Source organism: Manacus candei, unplaced genomic scaffold, assembly GCF_025592945.1.
Source record: "Manacus candei isolate 608988 ecotype Guabito, Panama unplaced genomic scaffold, ASM2559294v1 h1tg000394l, whole genome shotgun sequence".
Classification (NCBI taxonomy): Eukaryota; Metazoa; Chordata; class Aves; order Passeriformes; family Pipridae; genus Manacus; species Manacus candei.
The window spans coordinates 31,555-46,990 of NW_026138442.1; the positions used below are offsets into that span (position 1 = coordinate 31,555).

General features: G+C 66.6%; 1 protein-coding gene across 1 annotated transcript; it reads left to right on the forward strand.

The window, feature by feature from the left end:
* Positions 1-1,036: 1,036 nt before the first annotated feature.
* Positions 1,037-15,094, forward strand: LOC127465445 (V-type proton ATPase catalytic subunit A-like; the record flags this gene model as incomplete). The annotated part of the gene is made up of 20 exons (XM_051775926.1): positions 1,037-1,147; positions 2,851-2,979; positions 4,232-4,446; positions 5,496-5,633; positions 7,410-7,561; positions 8,190-8,352; positions 9,381-9,489; positions 10,048-10,170; positions 11,331-11,445; positions 11,550-11,613; positions 13,199-13,402; positions 13,521-13,562; positions 13,688-13,789; positions 13,890-13,931; positions 14,070-14,111; positions 14,237-14,296; positions 14,581-14,622; positions 14,727-14,768; positions 14,852-14,953; positions 15,053-15,094. Coding segments are annotated over exons 1-20 (2,010 nt in total), but the record flags the coding sequence as incomplete, so codon positions are not given.
* Positions 15,095-15,436: the final 342 nt, after the last annotated feature.

Genomic DNA, 15,436 nt, shown 5'->3' on the forward strand with positions numbered 1-15,436 from the left:
ACCCCAAAATGGGGGGGAAACACCTCAAAATGGGGGACAAAGACCCCAAAATGGGAGAGTGGGACCCCAAATGGGTGGGAAATACCTCGAAATGGGGCGGAGAGACCCCAAAAATGGAGTAATAGACCCCAAAATGGGGGGGGAAACACCTCAGAATGGGGGAGAGACCCCAAAATTGGAGTAACAGACCCCAAAATTGGAGTAACAGACCCCAAAATGGGGGTGAAACACCTCAAAATGGGGGGGAAAGACCCCAAAATGGGGGGAAAGCCCCCAAAATGAGGGAGTGGGACCCAAAATGGGGGGGAAAGCCCCCAAAAAAGGGTGACAATGACACGGGGGGGTGCCAAGGACAGCGGGGCCGTGCCCCCTGCCCGGCGCGTGCCGGTGTCACCCGGTGTCACCCGGGGGGGGGACAGGGCTGTCACCTGCCCAATGTCACCTAGAGGGGGGGACACAGGGCTGTCACCTGTCCGGTGTCACCTGGAGGGGGACACAGGGCTGTCACCTGTGCGGTGTCACCTGGGGGGGACAGACAGGGCTGTCACCTGCCCAATGTCACCTGGGGGTGGTCCCAGGGCTGTCACCTGTGCGGTGTCACCTGGAGGTGGTCTCAGGGCTGTCACCTGTCCAATGTCACCTGGGGGGGACAGACAGGGCTGTCACCTGTCCGGTGTCACCTGGAGGTGGTCCCAGGGCTGTCACCTGTGCGGTGTCACCTGGAGGGGGACACAGGGCTGTCACCTGTGCGGTGTCACCTGGGGGGGACAGACAGGGCTGTCACCTGCCCAATGTCACCTGGGGGTGGTCCCAGGGCTGTCACCTGCCCAATGTCACCTGGGGGATGGGGACAGGGCTGTCACCTGCCCAATGTCACCTGGAGGTGGTCCCAGGGCTGTCACCTGCCCAATGTCACCTTGCTGCCCCGGGTGGGGCTGTTGACAGTACACAGTGTCACACCCCTGCCGGCCCCCGTCCCCAGCCCCGGCCGGTTGTCGCCGGTGGCCGCGGCCATTTAACGGCGGGGCCAGCGCGGGGCCAGCGCGGGGCCAGCGCGGGGACACCATGGAGGGCACCCGGGGCACGCGGCGGGAGGAGCTGGACAGGGAGAGTCTGGTGGGAGCCGTGCACGGAGTGTCCGGGCCGGGTAGGACACCGCGGGGACACCCTGGGGACAGCGGGGGGGACACCCCGGGGACACCCCGGGGACATCCTGGCGACAGCGGGGGGACATCCTGGGGACACGGGGACAGCGTGGAGAGATCCTGGGGACACCCCGGGGACACTCCTGGGACATCCTGGGGACACGGGGACAGCGTGGAGAGATCCTGGGGACACCCCGGGGACACCCTGGGGACACGGGGAGAGCGTGGGGACACCCTGGGGACAGAGGGGGGACAGCGGGGACAGCGTGGAGGCATCCTGGGGACACACCTGGGACACCCTGGGAACATGGGGACAGCGTGGGGACACCCTGGGGACAGCGGGGGGACACTCCTGGGACATCCTGGGGACACGGGGACAGCGTGGAGAGATCCTGGGGACACCCCGGGGACACCCTGGGGACACGGGGACAGCGTGGGGACATCCTGGGGACAGCGGGGGGACACCCCGGGGACACCCCGGGGACATCCTGGGGAGGGGGGACGTCGTGGGGACACCCCTGGGACATTCTGGGGCCACGGGGACATCCTGGGGACATCCTGGGGACATGGGGACATCACGGGGACATCGTGGGGACACCCTGGGGACACTCTGGGGACATCCTGGGGATGGGGGGACACCCTGGGGACACCCTGGGGACGTGGGGGCACCCTGGAGGTGGGGGGAGATCGTGGGGACACCTTGGAGACACTCTGGGGACACCCTGGGGAGATTGTGGGGACACCCTGGGGACACTATGGGGACATGGGGACACCCTGGGGAGGGGGGGACATCGTGGGGACATGGTGGGGATGTCCTGGGGGCACCCTGGGGAGGGGGGAGACGTCCTGGGGACATGGTGGGGACACCTCGGGGACACCCTGGGAGGGGACACACCCAGGGGCGGGGACCCCAGTGGCCTTTGGGGCACCAAAATTGGGACAGGGGAGGGGACAGGTATGGGGACAGGGGGGGTCCCGACCCCGGGACGGGGTGACAATGGGGACAGGGGAGGGGACAGGGACAGGGACGGGGGGGGGGGTCCCGGGGGTGTGGTGACCCCGGGGTGACAGTGACAGTGTCTGTCCCGTGTCCCCGCAGTGGTGACAGGCGGGGGACAGGAGGGGTCCTGGGGGTGACAGTGGTGACCCCGAGGTGACAGTGACAGTGACAGTGTCTGTCCCGTGTCCCCGCAGTGGTGATGGCCACGCACATGGGGGGTCCCGGGGGTGACAGTGGTGACCCCGTGGTGACAGTGACAGTGACAGTGTCTGTCCCGTGTCCCCGCAGCGGTGACAGGCGGGGACAGGGGGGTTCCCGGGGGTGACAGTGGTGACCCCGAGGTGACAGTGTCTGTCCCGGTGTCCCCGCAGTGGTGACAGCCACGCACCCGGGGGGTCCCGGGGGTGACAGTGGTGACCCCGAGGTGACAGTGGTGACAGTGTCTGTCCCGGGGGTGGCAGTGGTGACAGCCACGCACCCGGGGGGTCCCGGGGGTGACAATGGTGATCCCGAGGTGACAGTGGTGACAGTGCCTGTCCCGATGTCCCCGCAGTGGTGATGGCCACGCACCCGGGGGGTCCCGGGGGTGACAGTGGTGACCCCGAGGTGACAGTGGTGACAGTGTCTGTCCCGGTGTCCCCGCAGTGGTGACAGTGGTGACCCCGAGGTGACAGTGGTGACAGTGTCTGTCCGGTGTCCCCGCAGTGGTGACGGCCACTCGCATGGCGGGCGCGGCCATGTACGAGCTGGTGCGGGTGGGCCACGCGGAGCTGGTGGGGGAGATCATCCGGCTCGAGGGGGACATGGCCACGCTCCAGGTGTACGAGGAGACCTGTATCCTTGGCCCTGGCGCTGCCCCTCCCCGCTGGCCCCTCCCTGCCACCCCCCCGGCCACCCCTGTCCCCCTCCTGTCCCTCTGGTCCCCCCCCCGCCCTGTGCCTGCCACCCTCTGCTGTCCCCGTGTCCTGTCCCCTCCCTGTCCCCTCCCTTCTGCCCTGTCCCCTCCTTGTCCCCCCCATCCCGTCCCGCCCCCCTGCCCTGTCCCCTCCCTGTCTCCTCCCTGTCCCCCCCATCCCGTCCTGCCCCCCTGCCCTGTCCCCTCCCTTGTCCCCCCGCGTTCTCCAGCCCCCCCGCCCCCCCTCTCCTGTCCCCTCCCCATCCCCTCCTGTCCCTCTTGTCCCCTCCCCTCCCTTCCCTGTCCCCCCAATCCCATCCCGTCCCCCCTCTCCTGTCCCCTCCCTGTCCTCCCCATCTCACTCTGTCCCCTCCTTGTCCCCCTGCCCTGCCCTGTCCCCTCCCTGTCCCCTCAGCCCTCAGCTCCCCACCCCGTTCTGTCCCCCCATCCCCTCCTGTCCCCCTTGTCCCCTCCCATCCCCTCTCTGTCCCCTCCCCATCCCCTCCTGTCCCCCTTGTCCCCTCCCCTCCCTTCCCTGTCCCCCCAATCCCAGCCCGTCCCCCCTTTTCTGTCCCCTCCCCATCAGCTCCTTGTCCCCCTCAGCCCCTCTGTCCCCTCCTTGTCCCCTCCCTGTCCCCTCCCTGTCCCCCCTCTCCTTGTCCCCCCCAGCCCCTCTGTCCCCTTCGTGTCCCACATCCCCTCACGTCCCCCCTCTCCTGTCCCCCCCAGCCCCTCCGTCCACTCTCTGTCCCCTCCCTGTTGCCCCTCTCCTGTCCCCTCCGTGTCCCCCCAGCCCCTCCCGTCCCCCCCAGCCCCTCTGTCCCCTCCCTGTCCCCCCATCCCGTCCTGTCCCTGTCCCCTCCCTGTCCCCCCTTTTCTGTCCCCCCTCTCCTGTCCCCTCCCTGTCCCCCCATCCCGCCCCCCCAGCCCTTCTGTCCCCTCCGTGTCCCCCCAGCCCCTCCCTGTCCCCCCTCTCCTGTCCCCCCGCTGTCCCCCCATCCCACCCCGTCCTCCCCTCCCCACTGTCCCCTCCCTGTCCCCCCATCCCCTCCTGTCCCTATCCCCTCCCTGTCCCCCCTTTTCTGTCCCCCCTTTTTTGTCCCCCCTCTCCTGTCCCCTCCCCGTTCCCCCCCTCCCCGCCGTCCCCCCGCTGTCCCCTCCCGGGTGACCTTTCCTGAGCGGGGTTTCCAGCGGGGGTGCAGGTGGGGGACCCGGTTCTGCGCACGGGGAAGCCGCTCTCGGTGGAGCTGGGCCCGGGGATTTTGGGATCCATCTTCGACGGGATCCAGCGGCCGCTGCGGGACATCGCCGAGGCCACGCGCAGCATTTACATCCCGCGGGGCACCAACGTGCCCGCGCTGCCGCGACACCTCTCCTGGGACTTTGTCCCCAGCAAGGACATCCGGGTGCGTCACCCCCGCGGCCCCCGGCCCCCCTCCCGGCCCTCTGTCCCCTCCCTGTCCCCCTGTCCTGTCCATCTGTCCCCTCCCTGTCCTGTCCCCCAAACCCTCTGTTCCCTCCCTGTCCCCCTGTCCTGTCCCTCTGTCCCCTCCCTGTCCCCCCCAAACTGTCCTGCCCCACTGTCCCATCCCCCTGTCTCCTCCCTGTCCCCCTGTCCTGTCCCTCTGTCCCCTCCCCATCCTGTCCCCCAGACCCCCTGTCCTCTCCCTGTCCCCCCCAAACTGCCCCGTCCCCCTGTCCCATCCCCCTGTCTCCTCCCTGTCCCCTCTCCTGTCCCTCTGTCCCCTCCCTGTACCCCTGTCGTGTCCCTCTGTCCCTCTCTGTCCTGTCCCCCAGACCCCCTGTCCTCTCCCCGTCCCCCCCCAACTGTCCCATCCCACTGTCCCATCCCCCTGGCCCCTCCCTGGCCCCCTGTCCTGTCCCTCTGTCCCCTCCCCGTCCCCCCCAAACTGTCCTATCCCACTGTCCCATCCCCCTGTCCCCTCCCTGTCCTGTCCTCCAGACCCTCTGTCCCCTCCCTGTCCCCCTGCCGTGTCCCTCTGTCCCCTCCCTGTCCTGTCCCCCAGACCCACTGTCCCCTCTCTGTCCTCCTTGTCCTGTCCCCTCCCTGTCCCCCTGTCCTGTCCCTCTGTCCCCTCCCTGTCCCCTCAGATCCTCTGTCGGGGACAGGGGGCACGTGGGGAGGACACTGGGGGACGTCCGAGGGGTCTCGGGAACCCCCGGGAGGGGACAGAGCCCGTCGGGGGTGTCTCGGGGTCTCGGGAACCCCCGGGAGGGGACAGAGCCCGTCCAGGGGGTCTCGGGAACCCCCGGGAGGGGACAGAGCCCGTCCCGGGGGTGTCGGGAACCCCCGGGAGGGGACAGAGCCCGTCGGGGGGGTCTTGGTGACACGGAGACCCCCGGGGGGGGACAGAGCCCGTCGGGGGGGTGTCGGGAACCCCCGGGGGGGGACAGAGTCCGTCCGGGGTGTCCCCTCACGTTGTCCCCTGGCCAGGTCGGGAGCCACGTGACGGGCGGGGACATTTACGGGGCGGTGGCCGAGAACTCGCTGCTGCAGCACCGGCTCATGGTCCCCCCCCGCAGCCGCGGCACCGTCACCTACATCGCGCCCCCCGGCAACTACAGCGTGGAGGTGCGGGCGGGACTGGGAGCGGGATCAGCGGGATCAGCGGGAGCGGGATTGGGATCAGCGGGAGCGGGATTGGGGTCAGCGGGAGTGGGATCAACGGGAGCGGGATTGGGATTGGGATCATCGGGAGCGGGAGCGGGATTGGGGAAATGCGCCGTTCCCTCAGGGATCGGGATCGGGGGGCTGCACTCTTCCCGTAGGAAGTCGAGTGGGAGCAGGATTGGGATCGGGATCAGGACCGGGGGGGTGCGCTCTTCCCGTAGGGAGCCGAGCGGAAGCGGCAGCGGGAGAGGGATCGGGAATGGGATCGGGATTGGGATTGGGATCAGGATCGGGGGGGTGCGCTCTTCCCGTAGGGAGCCGGGTGGGAGCGGGATTGGGATCCGGATCGGGATCAGGGAGCTGCGCTCTTCCCGTAGGGAGCCGAGCGGGATTGGGAGCGGGAGAGGGAGCGGGAGCGAGAAAGGGATCGGGATCGGGGGGGGGTGCGCTCTTCCCATAGGGAGCCGAGCGGGAGTGGCAGCGGGAGAGGGAGCGGGAAAGGGATCGGGATCGGGGGGTTGCGCTCTTCCCATAGGGAGCCGAGCGGGAGCGGGATTGGGAGCGAGAGAGGGGGGGTGCGCTGTTCCTGTAGGGATCGGGATCGGGATCGGGGCTGGGGAGATGCACCGTTCCCAGAGGGATTGGGATCAAGGGGATGTGGTGTTTCCGTAGGGATCGGGGGATATTGGGATTGGGGGGGATGAGCTGTTCCCGAAGGATCGGAATCGAGGGGTTGCGCTGTTCCCGCAGGGATCGGGGGGTGTTGGGATTGAGGGGATGTGCTGTTCCCGCAGGGATCGGGGGGTGTTGGGATTGAGGGGATGTGCTGTTCCCGTAGGGATCGGGGGATGCTGGGATCCAGGGGATGTGCTGTTCCTGTAGGGATCAGGGGATATCGGGATCGAGGGGATGAACTGTTCCTGTAGGGATCAGGGGATATCGGGATCGAGGGGATGCACTGTTCCCGTAGGGATTGGGGGATATCGGGACTGGGGGGATGAACTGTTCCTGTAGGGATCGGGGGATATCGGGATTGAGGGGATGAGCTGTTCCTGTAGGGATCGGGGGATATTGGGATCGGGGGGATGTGCTGTTCCTGCAGGGATCGGGATCGAGGGGATGCACCATTCCCGTAGGGATCGGGTGGGATCGAGGGGATCTGCTGTTCCTGCAGGGATCGGGTGGGATCGAGGGAATGGATGTGCTGTTCCCGGAGGGGTCGGGGAATATCAGGATCAGGTGGATTGTGCTGTTCCCGCAGGGATCGGGATCGGGATGGGGGGAATGTTCTGTTCCCGCGGGGATCGGGATCGGGATGGGGGGAACGCACTGTTCCCGCAGGGATCGGGGAATATTGGGATGGAGGGAACGTTCTGTTCCCGCGGGGATCGGGAAGGGGACGGGGGGAATGTTCTGTTCCCGCGGGGATCGGGATCGGGATGGAGGGAATGTTCTGTTCCCGCAGGGATCGGGATCGGGATGGGGGGAACGCACTGTTCCCGCAGGGATCGGGGAATATTGGGATGGAGGGAACGTTCTGTTCCCGCGGGGATCGGGATCGGGATGGAGGGAATGTTCTGTTCCCGCAGGGATCGGGATTGGGATGGGGGGAACGCACTGTTCCCGCAGGGATCGGGGAATATCGGGATGGAGGGAATGTTCCGTTCCCGCGGGGATCGGGAAGGGGACGGGGGCAGTCGGGCGGCGACCCCTCATCCCGCGCTGCCGTTCCCGCAGGACGTGGTGCTGGAGCTGGAATTCCAGGGGCTCCGGGAGCGGCTCCCCATGCTCCAGGTGTGGCCCGTCCGGCAGGTCCGGCCCGTGGCCGAGAAGCTCCCGGCGAACCACCCGCTGCTCACCGGCCAGAGGGTCCTGGACGCGCTGTTCCCGTACGGAGCCCAGCGGGGGCGGGATTGGGAGCGGGATTGGGGTCGGGATTGGGGTCGGGATCGGGGTCGGGATTGGGGTTGGGATCGGGGGGGGTGTGCTCTTACCGTAGGGAGCCCAGTGGGAGCGGGATTGGGGTCGGGATCGGGATTGGGATCAGGATCAGGATTGGGATCAGGATCAGGGTTGGGATCGGGATCAGGATCAGGATTGGGATCGGGATCAGGATTGGGATCAGGATCAGGATTGGGATCAGGATGGGGATTGGGATCAGGATTGGGATCAGGATCAGGATTGGGATCAGGATGGGGATTGGGATCGGGATCAGGATCAGGATCAGGATCAGGATTGGGATCAGGATGGGGATTGGGATCAGGATCAGGATTGGGATCAGGATCGGGATCAGGATCAGGGTTGGGATCGGGATCAGGATTGGGATCAGGATCAGGATTGGGATCAGGATCGGGGTCGTTCCCAGGGGATCGGGGTCGGGGGGTTGACTGAAGTTGCGGGCAGGGCTGGGAAGGGGAACAAGGACGCGGAACAGGGACAGGAGGGGTTGGCGACAGGGACGAGGACGGGGACGGGAACGGGGGCAGGGAGGTGACCCCCCCGTGTCCCCGTCCCCAGGTGTGTCCAGGGGGGCACCACGGCCATCCCGGGCGCCTTCGGCTGCGGGAAAACCGTCATCTCCCAATCCCTGTCCAAGTATTCCAACAGTGACGTCATCGTGTACGTGGGGTGCGGGGAGCGCGGGAACGAGATGTCCGAGGTGCTGCGGGACTTCCCCGAGGTGCGGGGGACAGCGGGGACACGGGGGGACAGCGGGGGACAGCGGGGGGCAGGGGGTGACAAGGGGGGTGGCAGGGGTGGCACGGGTGGCACCGTGTCCCCAGCTGAGCGGGGAGTTGGGCAAGGGGTGACACAGGGGTGGCAGGGGGTGACAGGGGGTGGCAGGGGGTGACAGGGGGTGGCAGGGGTGGCACGGGTGTCACCGTGTCCCCAGCTGACCGTGGGGGTGGGCAGGGGATGACAGGGGGTGACAGGGGGTGGCAGTGGGTGACAGGGGGTGACCCTGTCCCTGTCCCCAGCTGACCGTGGAGGTGGACAGGGGTGACACAGAGGTGACACAGAGGTGACAGGGGGTGACAGGGGGTGGCAGGGGGGTGGCAGGGGTGGCACAGGTGTCACCGTGTCCCCAGCTGACCGTGGGGGTGGATGGGGGTGACACAGGAGTGACACAGGGGTGACAGGGGGTGGCAGGGGGGTGGCAGGGGTGGCTCGGGTGTCCCCCTGTCCCCAGCTGACTGTGGAGGTGGATAGGGGATGACATAGAGGTGACAGGGGGTGGCAGTGGGTGACAGGAGGTGACAGGAGGTGACAGGGTGTGGCAGTGGGTGACAGGGGGTGACAGGAGGTGACAGGGGCTCACAGGAGTTGGCAGGGGGTGACAGGGGGTGACCCAGGTGACACAGGTGTCCCCGTCCCCAGCTGACCATGGAGGTGGGCAGGGGGTGACAGGGGGGTGACAGGGGGTGACAGAGGGTGGCAGGGGGTGACAGGAGGTGACAGGGGGGTGACAGGAGGTGACAGGGGGGTGGCAGGGGGTGACAGGAGGTGACAGGGGGTGACAGGGGGTGACAGGGGGTGGCAGAGGGTGGCAGAGGGTGGCAGGGGGTGACCCTGTCCCCGTGCCCAGCTGACCATGGAGGTGGATGGGGTGACACAGGGGTGACAGGGGGGGACAGGAGGTGACAGGGGGTGACAGGGGGTGACAGGGGTGGCAGGGGGTGACCCAGGTGACCCTGTCCCCGTGCCCAGCTGACCATGGAGGTGGGGGGCAGGACCGAGTCCATCATGAAGCGCACGGCGCTCGTGGCCAACACGTCCAACATGCCCGTGGCCGCCAGGGAGGCCTCCATTTACACCGGTGGGCACCGGGGGGGGGCACCGGGGGGGCACCGGGGGGGAGAACGGGCGTTTGGGGGTCTGGGGGGGCACCTGGGGGGTGAGGGGGCACTGGGGGGGTGTGAGGGGGCACCTGGGGGTGGGAACGGGCATTTGGGGGTCAGGGGGGGGCACCTGGAGGTCTGTGGGGGCACTGGGGGGTCTGTGGGGTCACCTGGGGGGTGTGGGGGTGGCAATGGGCATGTGTGGGGCTGGGGGGGCACTGGGGGGGATGTGAGTGGGCACGGGGGGTGTGGGGGCACCTGAGGGGTGTGAGGGGTCACTGGGGGGGTCTGTGGGGTCACCCGGGGGTGTGAGGGGGCACGGGGGGGTCTGTGGGGTCACCCGGGGGTGTGAGGGGGCACGGGGGGGTCTATGGGGTCACCCGGGGGTGTACAAGGACTCCCCCACCCCTTTGAGCCCTCCGTGCCCTCCCCCCGTGCCCCCCAACCCCGGGGCCGTTGCGGGGTCCCCGTGCCCCCCCTCCCCCGTGCCCCCCTCCCCGTGCCCCCCCCAGGGTGTGACGGGCCCCCCCTTTCAGGGATCACCCTGTCCGAGTATTTCCGGGACATGGGGCTGCACAGCTGCCTCCTGGCCGACTCCACGTCCCGCTGGGCAGAGGCGCTCCGGGAGATCTCGGGGAGGCTGGCAGAGATGCCCGCGGGTGAGAGCCCGGATTTGGGGTCGGGGGGGGGGGGGGATGGGAGGGTGGGAAACCCCAAATGTGGGGTATGGGGGAATGGGAAGGTGGGAAACCCTAAATCCGGGATATGGGGGCGATGGGAATGTGGGAAACCCCAAATGTTGGATATGGGGAATGGGAGGGTGGGAAACCCCAAATCCGGGATATGGGGGCGATGGGAAGGTGGGAAACCCCAAATGTGGGGTATGGGGGAATGGGAAGGTGGGAAACCCTAAATCCGGGATATGGGGGCGATGGGAATGTGGGAAACCCCAAATGTTGGATATGGGGAATGGGAGGGTGGGAAACCCCAAATCCGGGATATGGGGGCGATGGGAAGGTGGGAAACCCCAAATGTGGGGTATGGGGGCAATGGGAAGGTGGGAAACCCCAAATGCTGGATATGGGGGCAATGGGAAGGTGGGAACCCCCAAATGCTGGATATGGGGGTGATGGGAAGGTGGGAAACCCCAAATGCTGGATATGGGGGCGATGGGAGTGTGGGAACCCCCAAATCTGGGATATGGGGGTGATGGGAAGGTGGGAAACCCCAAATGCTGGATATGGGGGCGATGGGAATATGGGAAACCCCAAATTTGGGACCCCCCCCCGTTTTTGGGGTGCCCCCCTGACCCCCCGTTCCCCCCGCAGACAGCGGGGACCCCTTTGAGTATTGGGGTGTCCTCTGTGGGTATCGGGGGCCCCCCCTCGTTTTTGGGGTCCCTCCCTGACCCCCCCGTTCCCCCGCAGACAGCGGGTACCCCACGTACCTGGGGGATCTCTGTGGGTACCTGGGGGACCCCATTGGGTGTTGGGGGAACCCCGTGTTTTTGGGGGTACCCCCCCCCATTTTTGGGGACCCCCCCTGACCCCCCCGTTCCCCCGCAGACAACGGGTACCCCGCGTACCTGGGGGCCCTCTCTGGGTATCAGGGGTACTCTCTGGGTATCGGGGGGACCCCCCCCGTTTTTGGGGTTACCCCCCCATTTTTGGGGTGCCCCCCTGACCCCCCCGTTCCCCCGCAGACAGCGGGTACCCCGCGTACCTGGGGGATCTCTGTGGATATCAGGGGTACTCTCCGGGTACCTGGGGTACCCCCCCCATTTTTGGGGGACCCCCCTGACCCCCCCGTTCCCCCGCAGACAGCGGGTACCCCGCGTACCTGGGGGCCCGCCTGGCCTCGTTCTACGAGCGGGCGGGGCGGGCGCGGTGCCTCGGGACCCCCCCCCGCGAGGGCAGCGTCAGCATCGTGGGCGCGTGAGTGCGGGGAGGGGGCTGCGGGAGGGGGGGGGACCCCCCCAAAGGAAGGACACCCCCTCCCCTAAAAGGACCCACCCCCCCCGGTCTGTCCCCCCCCGCAGCGTGTCCCCCCCCGGAGGGGATTTCTCGGACCCCGTGACCTCGGCCACGCTCGGCATAGTGCAGGTGGGGGGACATGGGGGGGCACAGGGGGTCGGGGGGGCGTGGGGGGGCGTGGGGGGACGGGGGGGGACATGGAGGGACATGGGGGGGACATGGAGGGACGGGGGGACATGGGGGGGGCATGGGGGGACGGGGGGGGATATGGGGGGGACATGGGGGGATAGGGGGACATGGGGGGGACGTGGGGGGACATGGGGGGGACATGGGGGGACGGGGGGAACATGGGGGGACAGGGGGGGACATGGGGGGGACATGGGGGGATAGGGGGACATGGGGGGACGGGGGGAACATGGGGGGACATGGGGGGGACATGGGGGGATGGGGGGGACATGGAGGGATGGGGGGACATGGGGGGACAGGGGGGGACATGGGGGGAGCATGGGGGGGACATGGGGGGAGCATGGGGGTGCGGGGGGGGACAGGGGGGGACAGGGGGAGACATGGGGGGGACATGGGGGGACATGGGGGGGACATGGGGGGGGAGAGGGGGGGACAGGGGGGGACAGGGGGGTGACGGGGACACTCCGGGTGTTCCAAACCCCCAGAATTCCCGAATTCCAGGTGTTCTGGGGGCTGGACAAGAAGCTGGGACACGGGGGGTGATGGGGACACTTTGGGTGGGACATGGAGGTGACAGTGACCCCTGGGTGGGACATTGGGGTGACAGTGACCCCTGGATGGGACATGAGGGTGACAGTGACCCCCTGGGTGACCCCCGGGTGCTCCAACCCCCTGGAATTCCCGAATTCCAGGTGTCCTGGGGGCTGGACAAGAAGCTGGGACACAGGGGGTGATGGGGACACTCCAGGTGCTCCAACTCCCTGGAATTCCCGAATTCCAGGTGTTCTGGGGGCTGGACAAGAAGCTGGGACACAGGGGGTGATGGGGACACCCTGGGGGTGGCAGTGACCCCTGAGTGGGACATGGGGGTGACAGGGACATTCTGGGGGTGCCCTGGGGGTGACAGTGACCCCCTGGGTGGGACATTGGGGTGATGGGGACACCCTGGGTGCTCCAACCCCCCGGAATTCCCGAATTCCAGGTGTTCTGGGGGCTGGACAAGAAGCTGGGACACGGGGGGTGATGGGGACACTCTGGGGGTGACAGTGACCCCTGGGTGACCCCTGGGTGGGACATTGGGGTGACGGGGACACTCCAGGTGCTCCAACCCCCCGGAATTCCCGAATCCCAGGTGTTCTGGGGCTGGACAAGAAGCTGGGACATGGGGGGTGACAGTGACCCCTGGGTGACCCCTGGGTGGGACACGGGGGTGATGGGGACACCCAGGGTGCTCCATCCCCCCAGAATTCCCGAATTCCAGGTGTTCTGGGGGCTGGACAAGAAGCTGGGACACGGGGGGTGACGGGGACACTCCAGGTGCTCCATCCCCCCGGAATTCCCGAATTCCAGGTGTTCTGGGGGCTGGACAAGAAGCTGGGGTGTGGGAGGTGATGGGGACACTCCGGGTGCTCCATCCCCCCGGAATTCCCGAATTCCAGGTGTTCTGGGGGCTGGACAAGAAGCTGGGACACGGGGGGTGATGGGGACACTCTGGGTGCTCCATCCCCCCGGAATTCCCGAATTCCAGGTGTTCTGGGGGCTGGACAAGAAGCTGGCGCAGCGGAAGCACTTCCCGTCGGTGAACTGGCTCATCAGCTACTCGCGGTACCTGCGGGCGCTGGAGCCGCACTACGAGCGCCTCCACCCCGAATTCCCGGCGCTCCGGAACCGCGCCCGGCAGATCCTGCAGGAGGAGGAGGAGCTGGCCGAGATCGTGCAGCTCGTGGGCAAGGTGGGAGTGGGGTACGGGGTGGGGGAAATGGGATTTGGGGTGTGGGAAAGGGGATATGGGGTGTAGGAAATGGGATCTGGGGTGTGGGATTTGGGATGTGGGGTGTGGGATCCTGCAGGAGGAGGAGGAGCTGGCCGAGATCGTGCAGCTCGTGGGGAAGGTGGGAATGGGATTTGGGGTGTGGGAAATGGGATTTGGGGTGTGGAAAAGGGGCTATGGGGCGTGGGAAATGGGATTTGGGGTGTGGGAAATGGGATTTGGAGTGTGGGGTGTGGGATCCTGCAGGAGGAGGAGGAGCTGGCCGAGATCGTGCAGCTCGTGGGCAAGGTGGGAGTGGGGTACGGGGTGTGGGAAATGGGATACGGGGTGTGGGAAATGGGATACGGGGTGTGGGAAATGGGATATGGGGTGTGGGAAAGGGGATATGGGGTGTAGGAAATGGGATCTGGGGTGTGGGATTTGGGATGTGGGGTGTGGGATCCTGCAGGAGGAGGAGGAGCTGGCCGAGATCGTGCAGCTCGTGGGCAAGGTGGGAGTAGGGTACGGGGTGGGGGAAATGGGATACGGGGTGTGGGAAATGGGATATGGGGTGTGGGAAAGGGGATATGGGGTGTAGGAAATGGGATCTGGGGTGTGGGATTTGGATGTGGGGTGTGGGATCCTGCAGGAGGAGGAGGAGCTGGCCGAGATCGTGCAGCTCGTGGGGAAGGTGGGAATGGGATTTGGGGTGTGGGAAATGGGATTTGGGGTGTGGAAAAGGGGCTATGGGGCGTGGGAAATGGGATTTGGGGTGTGGGAAATGGGATTTGGAGTGTGGGGTGTGGGATCCTGCAGGAGGAGGAGGAGCTGGCCGAGATCGTGCAGCTCGTGGGCAAGGTGGGAGTGGGGTACGGGGTGTGGGAAATGGGATTTGGGGTGTGGAAAGTGGGATATGGGGTGTGGGATTTGAGATATGGGGTGTGGGAAATGGGATACGGGGTGTGGGAAATGGGATTTGGGGTGGGGGAAATGGGATTTGGGGTGTGGGAAATGGGATATGGGGTGTGGGAAATGGGATTTGGGATGTGGGATCCTGCAGGAGGAGGAGGAGGAGCTGGCCGGGATTGTGCAGCTTGTGGGGAAGGTGGGAATGGGATTTGGGATGTGGGAAAGGGGATATGGGGTGTGGGATCCTGCAGGAGGAGGAGGAGCTGGCCGGGATCGTGCAGCTCGTGGGGAAGGTGGGAGTGGGATTTGGGATGTGGGAAATGGGATTTGGGGTGTGGGAAATGGGATTTGGGGTGTGGAATGTGGGATTTGGGATTTGGGGTGTGGGATCCTGCAGGAGGAGGAGGAGCTGGCCGAGATCGTGCAGCTCGTGGGCAAGGTGGGAGTGGGATTTGGGGTGTGGGAAATGGGATTTGGGGTGTGGGAAATGGGATTTGGGGTGTGGGATGTGGGATCCTGCAGGAGGAGGAGGAGCTGGCCGAGATCGTGCAGCTTGTGGGGAAGGTGGTAATGGGATACGGGGTGCAAAAAATGGGATTTGGGGTGTGGGAAATGGGATACGGGGTGCGGGAAATGGGATCTGGGGTGTGGGAAATGGGATTTGGGGTGTGGGAGTGGGATTTGGGGTGTGGGATTTGGGATTTGGGATGTGGGATCCTGCAGGAGGAGGAGGAGCTGGCCGAGATCGTGCAGCTCGTGGGGAAGGTGGGAGTGGGATTTGGGATGTGCGAAATGGGATTTGGGATGTGGGAAATGGGATTTGGGGTGTGGAAAGGGGATATGGGGTGGGGGAAATGGGATATGGGGTGTGGAAAGTGGGATATGGGGTGTGGGAAATGGGATAGGGGGTGTGGGATGTGGGATTTGGGATCTGGGGTGTGGGATCCTGCAGGAGGAGGAGGAGCTGACCGGGATCGTGCAGCTCAGAGGAAGGGGGAAAATGGGATACAGGGTGCAAAAAATGGGATATCGGGTGTGGGAAAGGGGATTTGGGGTGTGGGAAATGGGATCTGGGGTGTGGGATTTGGGATATGGGATGTGGGATCC